Raw genomic sequence first — 25,593 nt, 5'->3', positions numbered from 1 at the left:
CTGTCCTCTGTCACTGCATAAGTCTCAAAGAACTCATGTATTGAGGCCAAATTTGCTTCAATAGTTAGCTTAGTTCCCTCTCTAAAAGGTTCTATCATTTGTTTAAACATCTTCATTATCTGTACGTGATAGGGTGGCATAGTATAAACACCTCCTTTCTTTTGAGTTTCTTTCCCTGTTTCATTATTGTGCTGTGACCTTTGTGGAGTATGTTGTGAAATGTCTGGTGCTTTGGTGCCATCTGGTGGTTGTTTAGGCTCACTGTAAACTGACCTTACCGGATGAGGTTTAGAGTCAGAAGGTTCAGTGACGTCACAGGAATTTGAGATAGACCTTACAGGGCGTGGTTGCTGCACTGGGCATGGTTGCTGCACTGGGCGGTCAGCTAGTGTCACTAATTTCTCAGGGCAGGGTTTGTTACTAGGCAACAAGTCATCTGCAGTAGAATCAGAACACTCCTGCGAATTCCTGTTCCCACCTTCCCCCCTAGAGCTGTAAAAAGAACGAAAGACGGTTCTAGGAGCCGGTTTAGGAGAATGAAGAGGTGACACAGGGAGAAAGGGAGCTTGAATATCCCTCTCACTACAAAAAGTAGCAACCTTGTCTTGCAAAACTTTCACATCAGTAGCTAACGCAGTTCTTTGGGAGGATATAGCTTGAACATTCTGGCGCAGAGCCAAATTATCGGCATCTGCCTGACATAATGAGTCAGTTAGCTGTGTGACCTGTAACTCACTTTCAGAAAGTCGGTTCTGAGACTCAACAAAGTCCGCTTGTAAGGCACATAATTGCCTGTCAGCACGGGCAGCCTTTTCATTAGACAGACGTTCGGTAGAGTTTAACTTTTCACCCAGACAAACATAAGCAGAAGTTACGTCTGCAAGTTCATTCTGCAATCTGGATAAAACCTCAGCATGATTTTTCTGACAAGTAGATAAAGAAAGCTGTAAATCTGCCTTCTGAGCCCGGACAGTATTAAGTTGCGTCACTAAAGATGTACACTTAACACAAGAAATATCCACTGTACTTTTTTTCTGACTTTCAAGTTCAGCATTCAACTCAGAACATTGATGTCGTAACTCAGACATCACCTGATCAAAGTCGGAATGTTGATCTTCACAATTAGAAGCTAACAGTTCAAGGGAATCATTACGAGTCCGTTCTGCCTGCAAAGAATTTTTACAATCCTCTAATTGCTCATATAAATCACTCTGAAGCTGACGTTGTTGAGATAAACTAGCAGAGACAGAAGTTTTAAAAGAAAACAACGCACAGATGAGCTCTGAATAATTTTCTCCTGTAGGTTTAGTACGAGCATGTAGGAGACGCTGCAATACTGAACAGTACGCCTGATTAGAGTCCTCTATATCTGCATGTAATAAACGAACAAGGTCAGAAAAATACACATCAGAATCTGTCTGTTTTAAAACTTGCACAGCTAATTTCTGAAAAACATCTTTTTCAAGAGCATGCCACGAAATCTGAGTTTCAGTGTCAACAGACATGGCTACGGTCGTAAATTAGAAACCTAGATATCCCGGACGAGCCCCCAAAATCTGTAGAAGGATTTATGGTTCACTTAGCAGTAATATAAACACGTTATATCTCTGTTAAGTGGTCTAGAGAAAACCATAACCTCTTATTCAAGTCCAAATATCATGGTCTAATTATACGACACAAAACCCAGGCTAATGAGAAATATCTTTATTATGAAAATAGAAAAATATAATTCACAAGCCAGCTGCAGAATCTAAATATTGTTCAAAATATCTAATTACACAAATGAAACTCAGTACATGATTATCACAATCTAATGGTTAGACAATTAAGTAAAACTTCTTGTTAAACACACACTATTCCTTATAATAATAATCCCTGATTAACAAATGATTATATTATCATCCAGGTAACTTTTCAACCCTTTACCTTTATCAATAGATTCCTATCTAATTCCCAAGCTAATAAAAGTAATTTCCGTATGCTCACCCTTAATTAGCCTCTCCGGCACAATTAGGTGGAAGAAAACTTCGTGTCAGCTGGAAGACGTCAGGAATACCGTTGTAAAAGTTACACGTGTTGAAAATCCTTGATGAGGCTATAAATCATCAGCAATAAGTTCCGTTTATCTGTGCTAAGTTCAGAACAGTTTTTAAATGTCCGAATTTCTATCTCTTAGGCAGAGAATCACACAAGGTAACTTACAGGTCTAATTATTGAAAGAAAAAGTTTACAATTAGAACATCTGTGAGCAGATCTGAGCTTCCCCGGACCTTATCACAGACTAACTAATTATTAATTAATTAGCACCTTTCTTTTCTTGAATCTCATCAGATGACTTCCTCGGACCAATCCAGAAACAGAACTTGATGAATAGCCTTTCTGTATAAAGTATCATATATGCTGGAAGACCCAGGGCCGTTAGACAGATAAGAACAGAATAATTTCTTCAAGATTCACACTGTCCCATTATTAAAGCACAGATGAATGCCCTTGAATAGCAACATTCGGGTACATCCCCATAATGCATCATTCTTCTTACTTCTTGCAAAATTCATGCTGGAAAGTTGCTTGCAGAGAGAGATTCTTGAAACAATGGTTCAGGCTTGATGACATCATAGAGGCCTAACCTTCAGGTGTGAATACAGAAATATCCCTACACTACACCCTCCCAGCCATTGAAGCCTTCCCCAGCCCATCATCTCCCAAACAGCCTTATACAGACACAGCCCGTGCCAGTCTGCCCAGTACTGGCCTTAGTTCAATATTTACTATTATTTTCTGATTCTAGATCTTTCCTTTTGGCTAAGTCTTAATAATAATATTGTAATTTATAGCTAAAGAGACATATGATCAAGAAACTGTTTTATTTTACTTTTGTGATTACGATAAACATACCGAGGGCCTCAAAATAGCACCTGGCGGGCTACATGTGGACCCTGGGCCGCGTGTTTGAGACCACTGCTACAGAGTAATCGTAAACCCCACTCATTCAAAGTAGGCACGTGAACATCCTTCCAATGTACAGCTATCAAGCATTTAGCTGTAGCCAGAAACCACCTTAATAATTTAGTTTGCCAGGTAGCAGGACAGATATTACACATCCCCAACAAACAGCTCAGGGGAGTACAGTTCACTGCTCTGCCCATCAAGGAGGTTCGAACATTTGTCACTCCTTGCCAAAAGGGTATGAGTACAGGGCAATCCCACAAAATATGAAGAAAGGAACCCAAGTGCGCATTGCAACACCAACAATGGTTGGATGCTGTGGGAAACATCTTATGCAGCTTCTCTGGAGTGTAGTACCAACGTGTCAAAACCTTGTATGTATTTTCTTGAATTAGTGCACATGTGGAAGCTCTGCCTACTTCATTACAAATTAAAGATCATTCTTTGAGAGTATACTGCCTTTTTGCGGCTTTGGCTTTCAAAGTGGTGGGCACTGGAGGATTACGTGACTTGCCCAGGGTCACAAGGAGCAGCACCGGGATCTGATCTCACAACCTCTGGGTGAAGAAGCAGCAACTCAACCAGTGCTCAACCAATATTTCATTCACATGTCTACTCTACTGATGTGTTTTATAATTTAACTATACTGCATTCGTTTTCTCTGAAAACAAGACATCGAGAATGAAGACAAACCTTTCAGAGAGATCAAGGACCCTTTCAAACTCATCCACATGCTCTGTCACTGAAATAAGGGCTGTGACCCCTGCCTGACAAAAAGAAAAAAGAAGGCATAGCTGTATCATAACAGGACAGTATGTAAAAATCAGAAAATTTGACTTAGTCTCTTTGTCCAGTTTAATCATGTTGAGCACGCATGGCCCCTCCACAGAGGGGTTATATAAATAAAGGGCTGGATCTATACCCTGCACTTTCAGTAAACATTTTACAAGGAATAAAAAGTGAAACCTATCTAACAGAGACAGAAGAGCAATACTGAGAAGCCACTACCCAGAAAATGCAACCAAATTAATATTTTAGCACTCTAGGAGACCCACCATGAAGCTACCAATTAGTGCATTTAAAACAAACAGGAAAACTATATTTTCACTCAATGCATAGTTAAGTTCTGAACTCACAGCTGTATGATGAGGTAAAAGCAATTAGCATAACTGGTTTCCAGAAAGGTTTTGGACAAATTGTTGGAGGAAAAGTCCATAAAACATTATTAAAGCAGACACAGGGAAAGCCACTGCTCATCCCTGAAGTCAGTAGTATGAAGTCATGCTACTTTTGGGGATCTTGTCAAGTATTTGTGACCTGGATTGACTACTATTGGAAATAGGATGCTGGGCTATAAGAACCTTAGTCTGTTGCAGTATGCAAGAACCAGTGAGCATTCTGGGAAGGAGATCCTGAAGGACTGAGAGTATGACCACAAGAAAAGGTGCACATCCTTTATTCTTTTTAAAAAAAAAAAAAAAGTCTAAACCTGTCAACAGTGACACATATTAGAACTAAAGAGACAGAAGACTCTTGAATATGACTAAGAACTGAAAAGCAGGACTCCAGCTAATACTACTGCTTCACATACAATAATTGTTTGGCTAAGCCCTAAGTATCCTTCAAATCTGGTGTTATACCAAAACTCCCAAACAAATTCAAGCCCATTGGCACATCAACCCCTCAACCAAACCCAAGCCAATATTACACCAACCCCATCCCCCAACCACAACCAAACCAAGTGTCACACCGATCCCCCAAACCAAAACCAAATCCAGTCACCCCTCCCAACCAAACCCAAACCCCGTGCCACATCAAAACCTCAACCAAATCTCACACTTATAGGTATCAGTATCAGACTCACCTCTCGGGATTTTTCAAGGATGACATCTACATCCTGAAAAAAAATACTTTTGGTTAACAATGAAACATCTATATGCTCAACACACTGTAAAATCCTCCACTAATAATGTGGGAAGAGGTGTCTCTCAGCATCTAAAGGATGGCCTGTGATCCATGTCAATACACCAATGAAATGAAGAGTAATTGGAGAAAGAACTCCATTAGGGCTCAGACCTTCTCCTAAAAAGTTGGGGCTGCTGCTGCCGGTGACTAGGGCTTATTTTCGGGGGTAGGGCTTATATTAAGACCTACCCTGAAAATCATGCTAGAGCTTATTTTCGGGGTAGGTCTTATTTTTGGGAAAACACAGCATTCCTTACATCAAATTTATATAATTTGTCTTTACATAGATACCTTGAGCTGCGCTTCCCTTCTATATGCTGTGGTAGCTTCAAAACTTGACTATTGCAATATCATCTATACTAGTCTTCCGTAAATTGTACTTAAAAAATTACACATTATTCAAAACATAGCAATAAGAATACTTACTAATGCCCATAGATATGATCATGTATCTCTACTCCTTCAGGAACAGCTCTGGTTACCAATTAAATTCTGTCTAATGCATAAAGCCTTAGCCTTGGCATTCAAATGCTTACATTAAGGTAAACCTGACTACTTGACTAATCTTCTAGTCACATACAAACCAACTTGGACTTTATGCTCTTCAACAGAGAACCATCTAGCATTACTGTTGATTCTTATGACAAACCGTAAGTGCTGGGAGATGAGAGGCTGATAAGCACAGAGAGAGGGACCTTGAGGTGATTGTGTCTGAGGATCTAAAAGTATCTAAACAGTGTGATAAGGTGGTGGCTGTAGCCAGAAGGATGCTAGGCTATAAAGAAAGAGGAATAGCCAGCCTATATAGGTGAAGCCGCAGTTGGAGTATTATGTTCAGATTTGGAGGCCGTATCTGGTGAAAGATATAAAAAGACTTGAAGTGGTCCAGAGGAAGGCGACAAAATTGGTAAGGGGTTTGAACCAAAAGAAATATGAGAAGAGACTGGAAGACCTAAATATGTATACTCTGGAGGAGAGGAGAGACAGGGGAGATATGATACAGGCATTTAAATACTTGAAAGGTATTAATATAGGTCTATGGGGGGAGTGGCCAAGATGGCGGCGTGAACCTGGCAGCAGTAAGAACTCTCTCCGTGCTATATTTTATACTAACTATACAGAATGCCGCACACCAAACGGAAAGGTAGTGTGAGGGCACCTACCTCCTCAACTCCCTCAACTGCCTTTGTTCAGCGCACTTTGGAGCAATGTCTGCCAGGAGTTTGCTTCTCTACGGGCGAGTTAAGCCCCGATCCGTTCCCGAGGGGAGAAGACTCGTTAACGCTGGGGCAGGAGATCTCTCTCTCGCCTCCACCGGTATTCCCGCCTCCTTGTCTGGCTGATGTGGCTGCCCAGGAAGTGGAAGGAAGGGAAGCCGAAGCTGCACCCGACCTGTCCATAGAGGAAGGATCCTCAGCAAATGAGCTTCTGCCGATGCGGAACAGCTTAGGGGGTTCTACCCCCGCGACGGAGGACACTCTAACAACTATCCTCAAGATGCTCCAGAAGTTGGATGCAGCTACAACAAAAACGGCAGAGGAGGTAAAGGCTCTTGGAGCAAAGTTACATACTATCACAAAAAATTTGAGCAAACAAATTTGGAAACTAAGAACTCCATTGAAAAACTTCAAATTGAGGTATAATCATTGCAAGAATATAAAGGTCTTGCAATAAAGGACAGTAAATTATTACAACATAAAATAGGGTTCATAGACAGTAACGCGGAAGACAAAGGCGCGCGCTGACAACTGAGCGCAAGACAGAGGCGCGCGCTGAAGAAAAAGACTGTTTTTAGGGGCTGCGACGGGGGGTTTTGTTGGGGAGCCCCCCCCCACTTTACTTAATACAGATCGCGGCGGCGTTGTGGGGGGTTTGGGGGGTTGTAACCCCCCACATTTTAGTGAAAACGTAACTTTTTCCCTAAAAACAGGGAAAAAGTTAAGTTTTCAGTAAACTGTGGGGGGTTACAACCCCCCAAACCCCCCACAACGCGGCACGATCCCCCCCCCACACCCCTCCGTCATAGTCTCTAAAAACAGTCTTTTTCTTCGGTGCACGCCTCTGCACTGCGCTCAGTTGTCTGCTCGCGCCTTTGTCCCGGCGTGCTTTTGACCTGACACCGTAAAATAGACGTCTTAATGTCAGAATTTTGAACTTCCCGATGTCCCCTGGGATTTCTTCATATGATCTCTTTAAAAAATATTTGGTAGAGATATTGAAATATTCCCCTGAGTTTATACCTCCATTGAATAAAATTTATTATCTACCTACTGTGATAAAAAATGCCCAGGAAATACAGGAAGAGAAAAAAGAGAAAAATATTCAACCTCAACTTGACTTGAATGAAATATCTGCAATATTAGAAGAATCCATCACTGAATCTACATTAAGGACAACACTATTAATATCATTTGTTTTCCAACAAGATCTCAATTCATTCATGAAATTATACTTTAAATTTTCCAAAAGTCTGTTTTATGGGAAAAGAATATGGGCATATTTAGATGTGACTAAAATCACTCAGGAGAGAAGGAAACCATTTTTATCCTTAAGGCAAGAGGTTATATCTTTAGGAGGAACTTTCCTTCTAGCTTACCCTTGTAAGTGTATAGTGAAATATGCTCAACATAAATATGTATTTTTTTCTGCCAGATCAATTAAAATCTTTTCTGGAGCTGAAAAAGATAGTTAGATAGAGTTGACACCAGTGTAAGGAATATTTAGCAACTTGTGTTATAGCCTTTCCTTTTTATGTTTTCTTTATGTTGAAGAAAGATACTTCTCTTTATTCTAGATTTAACTCCTCCTCCATTATTGGGGTCTAAGGAAGCGATTATAATTGCCTTAATATCAAAATCTTTGATTTAATGTTATATTTTAACTGTATTCTGCTGTTTTGCTTTAACAAGAAGTTTGTTTCTTGTAATGTTTTTGAAAAATGATAAATAAACAATTTTTTTTTAAAAAGAAAGGTATTAATATAGAACCAAATCTATTCCACAGAAGAGAAAATGGTAAAATTAGAAGGCATAATTTGAGATTGCAGGGAGGAAGACTCAGGAGCAAAGTTAGGAAATTATTTTTCACGGAGAGGGTGGTAAATGCCTGGCATGCCCTCCCAAGAGAAGTGGTGGAGAGGAAAACGGTGCTGGAATTTTTAAAAAGCATGGGATAAACATAGAGGATCTCTAATTAGAAAATGAAGGATGTAAATTAAAGAACTAAGGACTGACTTGCACGATCTATGTCTCATATGTGATGATTTGGTGTAGGATGGGCTGGGGAGGGCATCAATGGGAATTCCAGTAACTTGGAATATGAGGATGTTACTGACCAGACTTAATGGTAGATATCCTGCAAATAGGATGGTTGCATAGGCTGGAGTGAACTTCAGCATTTGGAACCTATGACAATACCAGGTGGACTTTACAGTCTATGACCCAGAAATATCAAAGAGACAAGTTAATTTTATCATGCATTTGTAATGGGTATAACTAATGGACAGACTGGATGGACCATTCAGGTCTTTATTTGCCGTCATTTACTATGTCATCTACTCGGCATTTGGCTTTTTTTGCATTTGTCCCAACTTTATGGAATTCCCTCCCTAGCGAAACTTTCTTATCCAAGATTTCAGGCTCTGCTGAAATCTTATCTTTTTTTTGTCATGCATGCTTAACTCTGGTGGTGTTCCCCAGATACTGCAGCAGTTGGATAGAATGGATGGCTATTGAACGTCAGTACTGCACTTTATATCAGGTTTGCAGGATGAATGATTTTTCTACTAACTTCCCCTTTCAAATCTTTACTTTAAATAAATTACGTTCCTTTCCCAGTTTCAATTTTGTAGACCACTTTGATGTTCAAGCGAAGGGCAGTCTATAAGTCCTAATAAACATAAACATATAGCCTGCACAGAGCTCTGCACAGCTCTTTAAGCCTTCTTTAGTATCTGTCTATCATAATAAAATCCTAAGCGCACATGCGTACTTACAACTTTGTGATCCCTGCCTCCGTGATCTGTAGCTTCATGGCAGTGTTCGACGCATTCAGCGGTTTGTGTGCGGCGGACCCTTTTCCTTTTGGTTTAGTTTCCGTGGGCATCAGCGGCGGCTGACCGGGGGGGTGTTTGAAGTGGCGGTAGGCCCTATGGTAGGTAGCAGCTGCAGGGGCCGGTACGAGGGGGGTGTTGGCTTCAGGGGAGGGGGGTGGGACAAAGGCTAGAAGGCAGTGAGGGGGGACATAGGAAGGGGCACTGGGGGCACTAAGGAAATGGGAAGGGGCACTGGGGACACTAAGGACATGGGAAGGGGCACTAAGGACATGGGAAGGGGCACTAAGGACTTAGGAAGGCGGCACTGGGGCACTAAGGACATGGGAAGGGGCACTACGGACATAGGAAGGAAGGAGGGAGGGAATAGAAAGGGACAATTGGACCTGAGTGTAGAAAGCGGCTAAGGAGAGAGACAGAAAGAAAGACAGACAGACAGCGGAAAAGGAGAGAGAGAGAGAAAGAAAGAAAGACAGACAGACACATCGACTCTAGCACTCGTTAATGTAACGGGCTTAAACACTTGTTCTTGGAATAAAAGAACTTAGTAGTGGAGCATGCTAGGCCATCCTACAACGGAGGAGCAGCAGAAGAGTCTCCCAAGTTTATTGAGGACTTCATAGAGAGGACTATCAAAGTGGTTTAGAAAATAATGAAATTATAGCAGAAAAGAACTACAATATTATAGGAGAGAAAAGGTGGCAGACAAAGGTTCAGACAAAAGGTAGGTCAAAACATCCAAGAGGTTCCTCACCTGGGCCATGAGGGACATCTCCCCACTATCACTGTGCAAGTGCTAGCAGTAAAACTACCGCTACTAATTATTTCTAGAGCGCTCCAAGACGTACGCAGCACTGTACAGAGTCATGAAAGAGACAGTCCCTGTTCGAATGAAATCACAACCTAATCGATCGAGACAGACAAACAGGATGCCAGGGTAGGGGTTACAGTAGCGGGATGTTGGTTGAACTGTTGGCTAGGGTAATGAGCAGAGGGCAATGGGGTTATGGGTTGAAGGTAATTTCAAAAAGATTGTTTTTCAGCCCACTTTTAAACAAGGTAAAGGAAGGGGCGTGATGCACAGACTCAGGTAGTCTTTATTCCAGGCCTACAGGGCAGCAAGATGGAAGGAACGAAGTCTGGAATGGGCAGTGGTGGAGAAAATCTGAGCCTGAGATCATCTCCAACATACCTATGCTTAGGAATGAGGTTCACTTCTCTTCTGGTATGTTCAAAAGAAAGCCACTGGAGACATTAACCAGCAAAACCACTCTGCTAATGTCTAAATGACATAGCACAAGAAAGGAGGAAAGAAACTGAAAGGCAGTTGAGATATGTGTATTTTCACCTACCAGAAATTATTAGTACCTATCTGCAAAACGGTCAGTTTATCTGCTGTGCCTCCACCACAGTCTCTCAGCACACTTTGTCTGTGCCCACCTGCAGGACCTCAGTTCAAACTATATGTGCCCTCCTCTGCAAGATCCTGGTTATGCCCTCTGCAGCTCTCAACCCTGTCCTGCTTGTTTCCTCCTCTGCAGAATTCTAGCCCATCATGCCTGTGCTCTCTTCTGCTGGCTCTAAATCCTGTTCTACCTTTGTGCTCCTTTGCAGGATCCCAGCCCTCCCCTCCCTGTGCCCTTCTCTGCAGGCTCTTAGCCCGTCCTCACCTGCTGGAATTCTATTGCTGTCATATGGCAGTGACAATCAATGAAACCCGAAGCCATTCTCAGCAGCTACAGTAGCTGACAGCGCTGGGTTATACAGTATTAAGGAACTTCCTCCCTGCGGGTTGTTGTTGTTGGGGTTTTGTTTTTTCTTTCACAGTACTTTATTAGAACAAGAAGATAGGAACAGGACAGTGCATGCTATGAATTTGTCTAACTTAGAACGGTTAAGGGGAAGTAAGCTGCAAGATGAGAACGGCGGCATCCGGCATGTGACAGTTCTGTTCTGTATTTCTAGATTAAAATTGTAGTACTCGGTTCTGGATTGGTAGGATTTAAAGACTTAACCACCAGTGCATGTGCATTGGACATTCTGCAAAAATCTTCATTCCAGGTGCCCTAGACTAGAGGCTCCCCCTCCAAAAATTTTTATACGAGTACTAAAACTCTTATGATCATGATTATCCTACAATTCTATAAAAAAAAAAAAAAGTTCCAGACTTACGTCTTCCCTTCTTTTTCTTTGCAGCCTGCCTGGAAGGGAGGGGCTGGAGCAGAAAAATCCCGCCCTGCAACTCTGGAGACTAAAAAGAAGTGGCAGAACTGTGTTGCAGACTGTTCCCCCATTTTATGCATTGTCAGGACGTGTTTTGCTTCCAGTGCAGCTGTATTTTGCTACGTCCTCGTTTCGCCTAATGTTTACAGGAGCCTTGCTCATAGAGGTAAAAACTGGGGCCTTCAGCTAGGACTGTGGTACCCAGTGATAGTGGGAGGCAGGAAGTTAACTCTTGACCCTTAACAGCACCTGAGATGTATAGTGATGAGTGAAAGTATTTGGGCTTCTGTCTTTGTTCTAGGTCCAACCCACATTGATAATCTAGCATGGGAGCCTGGAATCTCTCCCACTCATGACCCCTGAAATAGAGTTATACCTGGACACTCCAGGCTGTTGAGCTCTGGAGTAAAAATGTAAAACAAAGTAGAGAAAAATATTTCTTCACTCAACGTGTAATTAAACTCTGGAATTCATTGTCACAGAATGTGGTAAAAGCAGATAGCTTAGCAGGGTCTAAAAAAGGTTTGGATAATTTCCTATAAGAAAAGTTCATAAACCATTATTATTGGAAAATGCACTATTTTTTTTTCTGGGATAAACACCATAAAATCTGTTTATTCTTTTGGAATTTTGCCAGGTATTTAGATCTGGACAGATTGGGCACTTGGAAACAGGAAATTGAGCTTGATGGACTTATAGTCTGTCCCAAAATGGCAATGCTTGTTCTTATATGATCCCTATTTCTTAGCCAGGTCAGCTGATCTGATATATTAATGCACTATACCAGTGTATCGCAAACTGTGTGCTGCAGAAGATTCCAGGTGTGCCGCGAGATGCCAGCGAGGAGAGGTGCTGGCTGACTTACAGAACATACCTCTCATGGAGAGAGGCACATCCTGTAGTCAGTCAGCCAACACCTGTGCCTCTCCTCCTCACCTCTTCTGCAGCACCCCCCTCCCGCCACTGACAGATATAGGAGGCTCAGGGCAGTGACTGGAGGACATCTGCATGACATCATCATATTGCTGTCCGTGCATTTCCGGGTGCCCTCCAGCCATGGCCATGAGATTAGTGTGCTACACCTTAAAAAGTTTACGACACACTGCACTATACAGTAGATGGATGTTATCCTAAGGTTGCCACATTACTCCAAGTCAATTGAATGTGTTGTTCTAGTATTGATCTTTTCCTGCCATTAACAATCCATGTATGCATTAAGGGAAGTGGTAGTGTACTAGTGTCTATGTCTAATGGCTAGATGTACAAAACACAATTGCTGTGGGCAGATTTTTTTGGCCGATTCTGTAACAGCAATCGATGTTCCAAAAAAGTTTGCATACAAATGATTTTCGCAGAGATTCGCCATAATCCCGTCCAATTGGGCACTGTGAAAGCGACTTTGGCACCTGTGCAGAGCTGGTTTGGGAAAGTCCGAACAACTGAGCAACAGAGGAGGCCCCAAAGCCTCTCAGGTGTTGGGGCTTTTTTCTTTTTAATGGCATAGATGTTGTGCATGTGCTACAGTTAACTTTGTCATCTGACAAACATAGCCCATCTTGCGAAGCACCATTTGTACAAAAGGCATGTTTGGTTGTTACTATATGGTCATTTTCAATGAAGATGACTGGATAGCTGTAACCAAGGGAGTTAATTGGTCGTGGCCATTTCTGGAGAAGTTAACTTGCTTTGAATATCAGTTAGTTTGCTTCTCTTTTTATCCTATGGGGGAACAAGCTACCAGTTTATTTCGGTTCAGTTGAATTCTACCTGGACAAATCAGATGAATCAGCCACATGTGTATATATATGCCATCATCGATCCAAGGAGAATCCCATTACAGGTAAGTAACCTTGCTAGAACAGAGAGGTCAGAACACAGTGCGATGTCACTGAGCTATGCAAAAGCTGTCATTGATGAGTAGTGATAACCATTTGCAAATTTCTGTGCTTAAGAAGGAAATAACACATTAAGCAACCACCATACCTGCTTTTCTTCTTGGAGAGAGGTCCTGATATAACTGCTGTAAACATTCTAATTTAAAAATCTGAACACCCAGGATTTTGATCAAACTAATGAAGTCAAAAATGTTTTGTCTGTCTAAATGGATTATCTTACAAACTGTGTTCTCAAAAGACATATGGTAATTGTATCATGGAAAAGCATTTTTAAAAAAGACACATTTTTAATGATTTTTATTTATTCCCATTATTACTTAATGAATGTATGGCCCTATGTTGTCAGATTGTTAATGCCAAAATTTAAAAGCAGGGGTGTCCAACCTGCGGCCCCGTGAAGTATTTTGTGTGGCCCCGGTCGAGGGCGATGCAGTGTTTTCCTTTGCTGCCCCCAGGTGTTTACCATCTTGTCGACTCCCTCCTCTGTCTTTCTGCAGTGTCTGCACATTTGTGCGGCTCCAGAAACATTTTTATCGGCCAATGTGGCCCAGGGAAGCAAAAAGGTTGGACACTCCATATATAAATTATACGCAAGAGCATTTATTTCTGATTAATCATCAAGGCCTCTCATCTCCCTAAGTTTCACAACCTCACCTATAATGTTTATGAGCTATGGTGCATCTTTTATTTTAAACTGCCAAGGGATAGAGCTTATGGGGCTCATAATCAAAACTTTAAAACATCTAAAACCCGCCTAAGTCAGCACTTTGACATTCTAATAGGTCGCCCAAATGCCGATAACCAAACCGACCTTCTGGACGTGTAGTGGGACTTCTTATGCCTCTGAATGCTGCAATGCGCCCAGAGCTAAAGGGGGCATATCTGGAAGAGTGGTCAGGGCAGTATTTGGCCAGGATATGGGCCGACTTAGACTTAGTCATCTTGCAGGGATAATCAAATGTTTTACTAGACATCCTGGTTGAAACTTAGACATTGTGAGTTAGACGATGTGAAAACAGATATAAGTGCCAAAAAGATATCCTAAATGACTAGATAACCACTGCAGAGACAAAAAACCCCACGCACTCCCTCAGTGTTCACTGACCCCCTCACATAGATCAGAATAAAAAAGTACATACCTGTCTTCAGAACATCAGCACCTGGTATAGGAAAGCCTAGTAGAGCTGCACACAGGTGTCTTAAATAGCCTGGGGTGGTCTAGTGAACCATAGAGAGGAGGACCTAGGCCCATAAGCCACTCTAACCACTACTTTTATGGTGGAACATGTGAGCCCCCCAAAACCCTACTGTACTGCCATATAGGTGCCACCTGCAGCCATAAGGGCTATTGGGGTTGTAGACAGGTGGGTACAGTGAGTTTTGGGAGGCTCACAATAACCTATAAGGGAGTTCTGGTGAGATGTTAATCTGGCACCCATTTTGTGAAGTTCACAGCAGTATCTTGTAAGGTGCCCCATTGATCTGTTGCCATGTCTGTCTGGCTAGCCCATTACAAGACTGGCTCCTCCCATGTCCAAATGGTCTTGCTCTGGGCGTTTGGGACTTGGATGAAATTTTGGTCAAAAATGTAGTATAAAGATAGACATCTTGGTGGTCTGGGCGACCCAATGGCCTGGACGTCCAGACAGATGATTTTCTAAAAAAAAAAAAATATATATATATATATATATTCTAGATGTATTGTGATTTGACTTTAGAAAATGGGCATTTTCCCACTGCAGACTTTGGGTGTCTAGCACCATACATCCAAATCAGACTTAGATATATGTTTTGATTATGCCCCTACATGTGTGTACACAAATCAATGTGAAAACTCCATTGTGGGTCTTAAATCAAAACTGTATAGTTTCAAACTTAATTTTCTCTTCTCTTAATCTTCATTTAAATAAAAAACAAACAAACCTAAATACAACATGGTGCTCATCAAATATCTTCAATAAATCATCAAATGAAAATAATTTTAACAAATGACTTTGCTTTAAAAGAAATGGCCCCTCCTTACCCTCGTTCACCTGCTGTAGAGTTTGGTAGATGTTTTCTTTTGTCCATGATTGTTCAACTATTATATATGATGCATATTTGTTTGTACTGAGCACCTTGGGGGTGCCTTGGCATTGTATTTGTTGTTGTTTGCATCAATAAAAATTGTTTGAACCTGAAAGCAATGGCCCTGCTCTGATAGTGACCAGCATTTCGCAGCTCTTCTAAACTGCTCTCCCCAGAAATTTTTCCAGCCAGGTGGCAAAGGTGGGGGAATACTGTGCAATATTATACAATTTTCTGTAAAGTTTGGCAAGTAGTCAGTAAAATCAGTTAGGTAGTGTACTCATTCAAAAGGTCCTGGGAAGAATACTGTATTATCTGATTTTTACTTTCAAAGGCATTATTCTCATACTAGTCTTTAAGCCCGTTATATTAACGGGTGCTAGAATAGATGTCTGTCTTTCTTTCTGTCTGTCTCTCTACCTCCTGCTGTATTTCTCTCTCCCTGGCCCCCTTTCTCTGTCTGTCTTTCTGTCCCTCTTCCTGCCCCTGTGTTTTTCTTCCTTTCTTTCTGTCACCCTCCCTCCCGCTGTCTGTCTTTCTTTCTATCTGTCTCTCTCCCTGCTCCCTATGTAACATTCCCTCCCCCTCCATTTCACATTCCTTCCCCCTCCATTTCCCTGTGCAGCAGCATTTCCCTCCCCCACCCCACTTCCCTGTGCAGTAGCATTTCCCTCTCTCCACTCCACTTCCCTGTGCAGCAGCAACAGCATTTCCCTCCCCCCACTTACCCTGTGCAGCAGCCGCATTCCTTCCCCCTCCATTTCCCTGTGCAGCAGCATTTCCCTCCCCCTGACCTCACTTCCCTATGCAGCAATAGCAGCAGCATTTCCCCCAACCCCCCCCTCTTCCCTTCCTTCTGGCCTACCATCGCACTCACTGTGGTCAAGGAGATCTCCCTCCTCCGGATTAGACACACTGATTGGCTGCTTCATCAAAACTGTTCGTTGCCGCAATGCTTCATTCACTGAAAGAGAGGGCACAGCAGGAAAAATGGCACTACTAGTAGAAGTTTATTTTTAAGTTTAAAGGTGCCGCCGCGGCTCCTCTCAGGATCGCTGCCTGCGTCGGAAGCCTTCTCCGACACAGATGCGGCTCGTGAGAGGAGCTGCCGCAGCACCTTTAATCTTAAAAATAAACTTCTACCGGTAATGCCGTTTTTCCTGGATGGAGGTCTGGAGTGCCAATTCTGTGCACGTGACCGCCACCAGCATTCCCAATGATCTCCTCGCAGTCCAATGCGGGCAGCCATAGCGATGTTTCTCTGGCGGTGGGTGGGTGCGGGAGGGGGGAGTCGCGCATGTTTGCTGCCTCTGTCAACCAGCCACTGCCACAGCCAAGCGCGCATGCGCACTCCTACCTGCGGGAACCTACAGCTCATGGAAAACGGAAGCACGCAGGTAAGAGTACGCATGCGCGCTTAGAGTTTTATTATATTAGATATCTTCTTCAGACTTACAGCACAATTACATTCAATTTAAAATTTTATGTGCTTAGGGAATATTCTATTAATCTTTAAGATGCATTCGGGGTATGGTCTTCCAAAACATACAAAGGATCAGCTATGCTTCAACATACCTGAATCTCCTGATATGAAGAGCAATGCCCCCCCCCCCCTCCAAGAAAAATATATTACTCATTCCAATTAATTTTTTTTTTCAAAAGGAAAGCCTGTCTCCCATTGCTACAAGTCCTGAACTGAATCATGTAAGACTCAGCTATTGGTGCACAGAAAGTAAGAATCAAATGGCAATATCTTAATTGAAAATTCAAGTCTTAAATATTTTAGAGAGTCTATTTTACAAGAAAATGCTGCAGTCTTGGAAAGAGTTTTAGTGCATTTTGTGTTGTCGCTGTCAGAACGGTTTCCACAGGGATTCCTTTAACTTTGGCAATAAATTCTGCAGAGATAGAAATGTTCTTTGGTTCATTCCTCACCTGCAACAAAACCAAAGCAAGCCATTGAATGTACATTTTTGTCAAATTAAAGTTTGCCCATGTTAATATTCAAGATGCATCATCCCACAATCATACAATGCTTTCCTCCAAACTACTACTTGGAGAGATAGGGTTCTTAGAAGCAGAGATAGGTAGAGACAAAGACCTTAAGGGGTATACACCAAGGTTCAATTTTTTAAAAGATGTTTTTTTTCTTCCAAAAGGTGAACTATGCCTTTATAGCAACAAAGTTTCAGCAATACAGGATCAACTACAGGTTTAAAGACTGGGCAAAAAGGTATAAAAGGACTGCAAATCAGTCTGCTTTTAAAATATTTGAAACAGTATACTGTAAGTTTTAGGAAAATAAACTTCTATAGTTTATTTTTTTGTTTTGTTTTTAAATTCTTTATTCATTTTTGCATGTTACAACAAGTGTAGCAGTTAAACTCATATGAACCTAAAGATACACACTTGATTAACTCTCATATATGCTTTAAGTATAACATTTCATAACAAATTAATATTCTGTAATATTTAAAAAATTATGTAAGAAATCTAATATTTAAATTATTCTTATTGAATAGAATAACCTCCCCTCCCCTCCATCCCTACTCAATAATAATAATAGTTTATTTTTTTAACTTATGTGAAATCAAATGGATCTAGAGAAAAACTATCTAAGCAAAATCTTGTGCATAAATTAATGCTTTACTAAGACCTTCTTCTAAGCTTTATCCATGAGGACAAAAGCTACACACTATTTTTTGCACAAGATTTTGCTTATACATTGTTATCTGACACCCAAAGGAGTTTCTTATCTTAAGCCCTATGACTATAGAAATACCAGAAAGCTTTACAGAAAAAACAAAAGTCTGTGTAACTGACCTGCTTTTCAGGACCTAATGCAGGCGAGTCGGTTTCCAAGCACAAACAATCCAAGGGCAGCTGCTTTACCAGCTTCTGCTTCTTAAGAGAAAGGAGACAGCTGTGAAGACTAGTGCTGCCCGATTCACGATTCGAATCGATTCACCGATTCAAATCAGGTGAATCGATTCAATTAAAAAAAAAATCAGCCTCCTGATTCGATGACCGACCCTTCCCCTATGCCTTCCTAAAGCAGGAGTGGCAGCGTTGCCTCTTGCTGGCCGTCCGCTGCTGCTCCTGCTTGAGAGGGGAGGGTCAGTCAGAAAGGCCTGCATGTTCCCCCAGCTTCCCCGCTTTTACCTTAAGCTAATACGGCAGCCTGCAGGATCACCGGTGCTGTAATGATCCTTGCAGCTGCCCGTCGTCCTCGGTGGCACGTTCTCTCTGCTACGGTCCCGCTACACCACAGGACCAGTGTGAGTAGGAGAGGGCAAAGGGGGTGAAGAGGCCATAAAATAAACCCACCAGGATATTTGAAGAAACCACCCAATTGGGCAGGAAAATTTAATCGAAAAATCGATTCAATAGGCTGAATCAAATCAAACTTTTTTTTTCCTGAATCAGGCAGCACTAGTGAAGACTTCCCCCCCCCCCCTGTATACCAGCCACATGCAGAAGCAATCCAAGAAAGACAATCATCCTATTCTTTTAGTGTTATGATTGTAAGTCTGTGGATGTTTTCATGTCTAAGCAGAAGTAGTTAATGCTCACAAATCAACTTTTTTCAGAAGTATTATATTTACTATTACCACTTCTAATCATTACTACTGGGTGTCGACAAGATGGCACATACTACGCCAATTCTGAAGAAATTATACTGGTTACAGTTCTATTTTGGGTATGACTTAAGGTCATTTCTGTGGTCCATCAAACTGTTTATCATCAAACACCATGGTATTTTCGGCAAGTTGTGATGCTTTATAAGCCAAATAGATGTTTACAATTTGAAAATCAAAGGTTATTAAACCCAGTAGTGCAAGGAAATTATGCAGACACTAGAGTGGTGACATTCTGTATTGCTGGTGTTAAGATATGGAACACCTTGGTAGGTCAATTACGGCTATGTAAATCGGCTCCAATTTAAGAAACAGTTAAAAACTCAGGGCTCCTCTTACTAAGCTGCGATAGCGTTTTTAGCGCATGCAGAATTTTAGCGTATGCTAAACTCACGCTATGCAGCTAGAACTAATGCCAGCTCAATGCTTGCATTAGGGTCTAGTGCGCACGGCAATTCAGCACGCGCTCAGCGTGCGCTAAAACCGCTATCAAAGCTTAGTAAAAGGAGCCCTCAGTTGTTTGTTACTGCATTTTTGTAATTCATTAGCTGTCATTTGATGAGAAGTAACTAATTATGGAGATTTTAAGATTTTAGTTTGTCTGTTATTTTATGCATGTTTTTATTGATGTAAACCAGGGGTGTCCAACCTGTGGACCGAGGGCCGCATGCGGCCCCGTGAAGTATTTTGTGCGGCCCCGGTCGAGGGCGATGCAGTGTTTTCTTCTGCTGCCCCCGGGTGTTTACCGTCTTGCCGGCTCCCTCCTCTGTCTTGATGCAGTGTTTGCGCGTTTGTGCAGCCCCAGAAAATTTTTTTTCGGCCAATGCGGCCCAGGGAAGCCAAAAGGTTGGACACCCCTGATGTAAACCATTTAGTCTTTTCTTTAAACAGTATAGAAAAGTTTTAAATAAATAAATAAATTTCTATAGTGCTACTAGTATAAAGTTCTGATCGTGTACAGTTCTTAACTGACAAAAAAAAATCCCACTCTATAAAGCATAGGGTATAAACAGGGGGAGGAAAAGGATCTCAGAAACCTGCTTGGTGACAAGGAAAAAACCTCAGCCAAGTCTGACAAGGTTCCACATTTCATTCATTGATCCTGAAAAACCTCCTTCCTATTTTATTTATTTTTTACTTATAGTTATTTTTAATTGTTTTATTGATGATTTATCTTAAAATCTTCATTAAAACTATATTCATGGGAATGGTATTAAATATATCTTGAAGGACAATTAGTGGTTCTCTCAAGGGTTCACGTAAGCTGCTTCGTAATTATTCAGCAATAGCTCCCTTCTGACATTACATCCTGGTCCTGCGACCAGGAAATAACGTCAAAAGGGAGCTGAAACCAGCGCGAGCAGCGAGTGGAAGATACTGCTCACTCCGGCAAACATTTAAAGATGTACGCAGGGGTCAGAGAGGAGGAGAGGCATCAGCGCCTGCAACCCTCGCAATGACAGCACCTGGAGCGGTCCGCCCCCCTTATTATATCACTGTTTGAGCCTCGTTCAAAGGAAAGTATCTTGATTAATCCATCATAGCTAGTCTCTCCCTACCAGCTAACAACTCTCACTTTCATTATGGGGGTTGCTCCACACACTAAGATAATGGGGCTCATTTTAAAAAAAGATAGATGGCCAAACGATGGCATAAACCGGCACATGGTCATTATGACTAGTAAAATGTCCAAGTGGGCATTTTTGAAACTGACGTCTTTCTGGTTGTTTTGTCTCAAGTGCATCTATATCTTAAGGGGTGTGTTAGAGGTGTGTTTTGGGTGGGATTAGGGCAGGCTTAGCAATTGGATGTTTTACAGTGATAAATATTTCACAAAATGTCCAGGGCACAATTTGCAAAACAAAAAAGCAGTAATTCCACAACCAAATATCAAATACACAAAAAAAGTGGAATGAAACAAAAATTAACTTTGCCAATTCATTTGCACTGTTAGATCATAAATGGAAGAAGGCAAAACCTCAGACCGTATTGCTACGTCTCATAACAGCCAAAGGCTATTGACCAATGCAATGTTATGATTTCAATCACAGGATGGAGGCGGACCAATGATTGAAACCATAATATTGCATTTGTCAATAGCCCTTGGCTGTTATGAGATGTAGCAATACAGTCTGAGGTTTTGCCTTCTTCCATTGATGATCTATCAGTGCAATTGAATTGAATTGAATTGAATTGACAAAGTTAATTTTTGTTTCATTCCACTTTTTTTGTGTACGGGGCGCAATTTGGACATTTTGGGCTAGACCTGTTTTTAAAATGACTAAAGATAACAAAGATACCCAAACTGATCAGATGACCACTGGAGGGATGAAAATTTGGCCCCCACATACTCTCCCACTGGTCACTAATCCCCCCACCCCCCCAAATATCTGCATGAAACAGTACATATTTGTCTCTATGATCAGTCCTAATAACACTGCAAGTAGGTCTCTGGAGTAGTGTGGTGGGCAGTACAGTAGATTGATAGAAGGGGACCCAGGCCCATAAGCCACCCTAACTAGTACACTTCAGGTGATATGTGTGAGACCCCCCAAAATCCACTAAAAACTCACTGTACTGCCATATAGGTGACACCTGCAGGCATAAGGGCTATTGGGTTGGCAGACAGGTGGGTAGGGTAGATTTGGGAGAGTTTTGGAGGACTCATCATATAATGTACAGAGGTTATGATAAAATGTGTATCTGGCACTTTTAATGTATTCATAACAGTGCCCCACTGCTCTGCTGGCATGTCTGTGTGGCCAGTCCGTTGGTCACTCCAACATGTAAATGACTTGTTTTGGACATTTTTTTATAATGGCAAAAAAATTAGATGTCTAGCTGGACAAAACATCGAGCTGGGCCATTTATAAAAAAAAAGATAGACATCTTGTGAGTTCATAAATGGACATTTTCTCCACCTGATTTTTAAAAATGTTTTTCTCAAAACATTCAAAGTTGGATTCAGAAGTCCTATCGAAAATGCCTCTCAATATGATATGAGCAGTCCTAAATTTGGGAATCACCTACCTGTGTGCCTGACTCGGTACTGCTTATTCAGAACGGCTTTGTTATTCAACTGGATAGAAGAAGGAACAGTTGACAGATAATTTCCCAACCATAAAATTTTTGTTTTTGTAGAGTTTAATTTTAAACAATTTAGACAAGCTCATATTTGTGACTTGGATTAGCTTCCATGAAAATGGGAAACTGGGCTAGATGGACCGTTGGTCTGATCCAGTAAGGTTATTCTAAATCAAAATTTTTGACAGCAACAAAGTCATGCCCCTGGGCAAAGACAAAACAACAAAAAATGTCATCAGCATAAGCGTATAGGTACTTTCCCTTATCCAAAATACTTGATTTCAAAGAGCGCATACAGGTGTTAAACAAGATATGGGACAAGGAAGAGCCTTGAGGTGCACCAAATAAAGGGGGCCAAAAATGAGACAGCAAGCCATCAATTTAAACACATATAGGGGATGGGGCTTTGCTGCATAGCTGAAAATGCAGCTGCTTTCAGGGGTCCAGAATGATGACAGAGTAAAGTGGAAGCTGATGCTGAGGTAGAACAAGCTATTGGGATGTTGGAGGGGCCAGCATTTTTAATAGACTGGCCACACAGACATCCCTGAAGACCACCTTAAGGGGCACTGCAGTGAACTTTTCATAAAAGGTCCTAGGTCAGACATGGGCAACTCTGGTCCCCGAGGGCCGGAATCCAATTGGGTTTTCAGGATTTCCCCAATGAGATCTATTTGCATGCACTGCTTTCAATGCATATTCATTGGGGAAATCCTGAAAACCCAATTGGATTCCGGCCCTCGAGGACTGGAGTTGCCCACCCCTGTCCTCTAGGTACACATCTCACCATAACCCCCTTATAGAATTACTACTACTTATCATTTATATAGTGTGGAAACGAGTATGCAGCACTGTACATTTTGACATTTATAGATGTCCCTGCTCGGAAGAGCTTACAATCTAACTCGGACAGACAAACATGATGTATAGGGTTCGGGATGCAGAACCCAAGGTGAGAGGAGTTAGGAATCAAAAGCACTCTCAAAAAGGTGGGTTTTTAACTGGGCCTTGATCACTGCCAGAGACGGAGCCCACCATAGGGATTCAGGCATCCATGTATATGGCGCAGCAAGGCAGAAGGGACAGAGTCTGGAGTTGGTAGTTGAAGAGAAGGGCATAGACAGGAGGGACTTACCAACTGAGCAGAGCTCTTGGGGGGGGGGGGAATCATACTAAATGGTGAGCCCTCCAAATCCACCCAAAACCTACTGGACCCTACTGTACACCAAACCAATAGCCCTTATGCCTGCAGATGATATCTATATGTCAGAACAGTAGGTTTTGGGTGGCTCACATTTTCCATCACATATGTTAGAATGGGATATGGGCTGGAGTCCCCGTCTCTATGGTTGATTACACTGCCCACTAAACTACTCCACAGACCTGCTTGCTGGTCTACTAGGACTAGCCATAACATCTGAAGCTATCAAACAGGCAGGTATGTACTGTTTCATTCACATCTTTGGGGATGAGAGGGGTTAATGACCACCACGGGAGTGTGGAGGGTCATGCTTACATCCTTCCAATGGTCATCTGGTCAGTTTGGGTATCTTTTTGGCAGGTCTAGCCCCAGGCGTCCAAATTGTGCCTCATATATTCTTAAATGTTTGATTATGGCAGAAAAATGTCAAAGTCATAAGCCCGCCCTTGACCTGCCCACACTGTGGCTCTAACAACCCCCCCCCCCCTTAAGATTTAGACAAATTACTGATCAACAGCACAGACATCCATCTGGAATATAAATTTCAAAAATAGCGAATTGGAAGAGTTTGACAAGAAAAACATCTATCTGTCCCTTTATGCCACTTTTTGAATGTTTTTCTTTTTTGAAAATGAGCCCTATAGTATATGGGGAACATCTATTATTGGGGGATTGGAAGTAGTAGTAGTAGTTTATATTTCTGTACACTTTGTTAAAACTCAGTAAAAATGTTTTAAAAGTAAGCTCTGGAAGCAACTGAAGAGCTGAGGAGACTGAAGCATGCAGAAAGGGTTGCAAATGTTTAAAACTTTACACTAGGTTCTGAGCTCTGGGAGAGCAGTTCTAATCTGGTGCCATTGGCCAACGTCAACTACTTCTGTGATTTATCAATATTGCTGTCTGTGGAAAACACCTATTACAGATAAGTTATGTTGCTTTCTGCTCTGATGACTAACATTGTGTCTAAATTTCTGATGTACAAGGGGCCTGTATCATGAACACATGAACTGAAGCATTGTACCTGCCCACTCCTTATGATAGAAGGAGGAATGGAAAAGTAATATCCAGCTTTCACACCCTCCATAGCTACGGATGGTTTGCCGTCAAATGCATGAAGCAGTACCTTCTCTGCACCTAGGGTAAGAGCGATAATGATTCTGTTTTTGAACTTCTGAAAACCAGTTACACTCATAAACAGTTCATAAATACCTTCAGTATATCATGTTGATATAAATTTTAAATTTTATTAGGATTTTTATATACCGCCTATCAAGGTTATCTAAGCGGTTTACAATCAGGTACTCAAGCATTTTCCCTATCTGTCCCGGTGGGCTCACAATCTATCTAACGTACCTGGGGCTATGGAGAATTAAGTGACTTGCCTAGGGTCACAAGGAGCAGCGCGGGGTTTGAACCCACAACCCCAGGGTGCTGAGGCTGTAGCTTCAACCACTGCGCCACACACTCTATCTCAAGATCTCAAGGTATGATTTCAAAACATAACACAGCAGAAACAGTATATTTAGAGTTGTAAATCCTTACAGTAAACTATGACTAAACAAGTTTCTAGTTTTAAGTAGCACCTCCCCCCCTAAATGAAGACAAAAGAAGACAAGAAGGGGGAAATTCTGTAAATGGCATCCAAAAAGATAGGTACCTATTACAGAATTGCACCTAACTTAAAATGTAGGTGCCTGTAATGTAGGCCAGGGTTTTAAAGGCTTACATTATAGGCACCTAAGTCCTTCTCTGTCCCTAAACACATCTACTTTGAATTTAGGCTCTGCTAGGCGCCTACCTTTTGTAGAATCGTGCCCAAAAATATAGGTGCCTATTGCCTATTTCAGCACTCTATAAGTAATAAGTAGTAGTAGTATTGGTCCACCCTATTAATTACCTGTTTTAATGAGATGGATAAGAGTCTAATTATGAAAACATATTTCCACAATAAGCAAGCAAAATTTTGTGGTGATATAGTACAAATATTTCCTGATGTGGCCAGATCCACCCAGATGAAAAGAAAGTCATTTCTTTTATTAAAATCTAGAGTACTGGCTATTGGGGCCACATTTTATTTAAAATTTCCCTGCAAATGCCTAGTGCAACTGCAGGGTGAAGAATATATTTTCTGGGATTCAATTCAATTAGAAAGTTTCTTAAAAACAACATAAGACACCTGATTCTTTTTGAGGAGAAATTGCAGATGCTACACCTAAATGATTAGAAGAGTTTTTCCCTTTTCAGGTTTATTTTTGGCTAGTTATAAAGTTTAAATTTTGTTCCTGTATAGGGGAATTACTGTTTTTGTTTTTCCTGTATTAAAAATTTTATTTTTAGGTAGTTAGCCCTCTCTTAATGTGGGCTAGATGGAAAAAGTTTATGATGTAAAGACTTTTTTCTGATTCTATTAAGATTGAAAATTCCATTCCTTACTGTTCTGGATGTTGAACTGTTGTAAAATTATAAATTAAAATTAAAAAAGTAGTAGTAGCAGCAGCAGCAGTATTGGAGCATTTAGTGCTC

At 41.5% G+C, this 25,593-nt stretch overlaps 2 protein-coding genes across 7 annotated transcripts in view; both read right to left on the bottom strand.

Moving 5' to 3' along the window:
• LOC117356935 (putative deoxyribonuclease tatdn3-A) overlaps nucleotides 1-10,768 on the bottom strand; it is a 47,294-nt gene extending 36,526 nt beyond the window's left edge. For all 3 annotated transcript variants that reach the window (XM_033936900.1, XM_033936902.1, XM_033936901.1), the window contains exons 1-3: nucleotides 10,633-10,768; nucleotides 4,811-4,843; nucleotides 3,640-3,713 (exon numbers count right to left, since the gene is read on the bottom strand). In XM_033936900.1, coding sequence (XP_033792791.1) covers nucleotides 3,640-3,713; nucleotides 4,811-4,843; nucleotides 10,633-10,689 — 164 coding nt within the window. In that variant the 5' untranslated portion in view covers nucleotides 10,690-10,768. The remainder of the gene's footprint in view (nucleotides 1-3,639; nucleotides 3,714-4,810; nucleotides 4,844-10,632) is intronic.
• A 5,241-nt stretch (nucleotides 10,769-16,009) lies between these two features.
• The window catches only part of TATDN3 (TatD DNase domain containing 3), a 33,526-nt gene continuing 23,942 nt past the window's right edge, over nucleotides 16,010-25,593 (bottom strand). The window contains exons 8-10 of one of the 4 annotated variants that reach the window (XM_033938472.1): nucleotides 24,092-24,204; nucleotides 17,971-18,051; nucleotides 16,010-17,082 (exon numbers count right to left, since the gene is read on the bottom strand). In XM_033938472.1, coding sequence (XP_033794363.1) covers nucleotides 16,939-17,082; nucleotides 17,971-18,051; nucleotides 24,092-24,204 — 338 coding nt within the window. In that variant the 3' untranslated portion in view covers nucleotides 16,010-16,938. The remainder of the gene's footprint in view (nucleotides 17,083-17,970; nucleotides 18,052-24,091; nucleotides 24,205-25,593) is intronic. The other 3 variants (XM_033938473.1, XM_033938474.1, XM_033938475.1) reach the window with 3 other exon arrangements.

Source organism: Geotrypetes seraphini, chromosome 3 (genome assembly GCF_902459505.1).
Source record: "Geotrypetes seraphini chromosome 3, aGeoSer1.1, whole genome shotgun sequence".
NCBI lineage: Eukaryota > Metazoa > Chordata > Amphibia > Gymnophiona > Dermophiidae > Geotrypetes > Geotrypetes seraphini.
The sequence above is the reverse complement of the archived record's forward strand: the minus strand, read 5'-3'. Positions and strand labels throughout refer to the sequence as shown.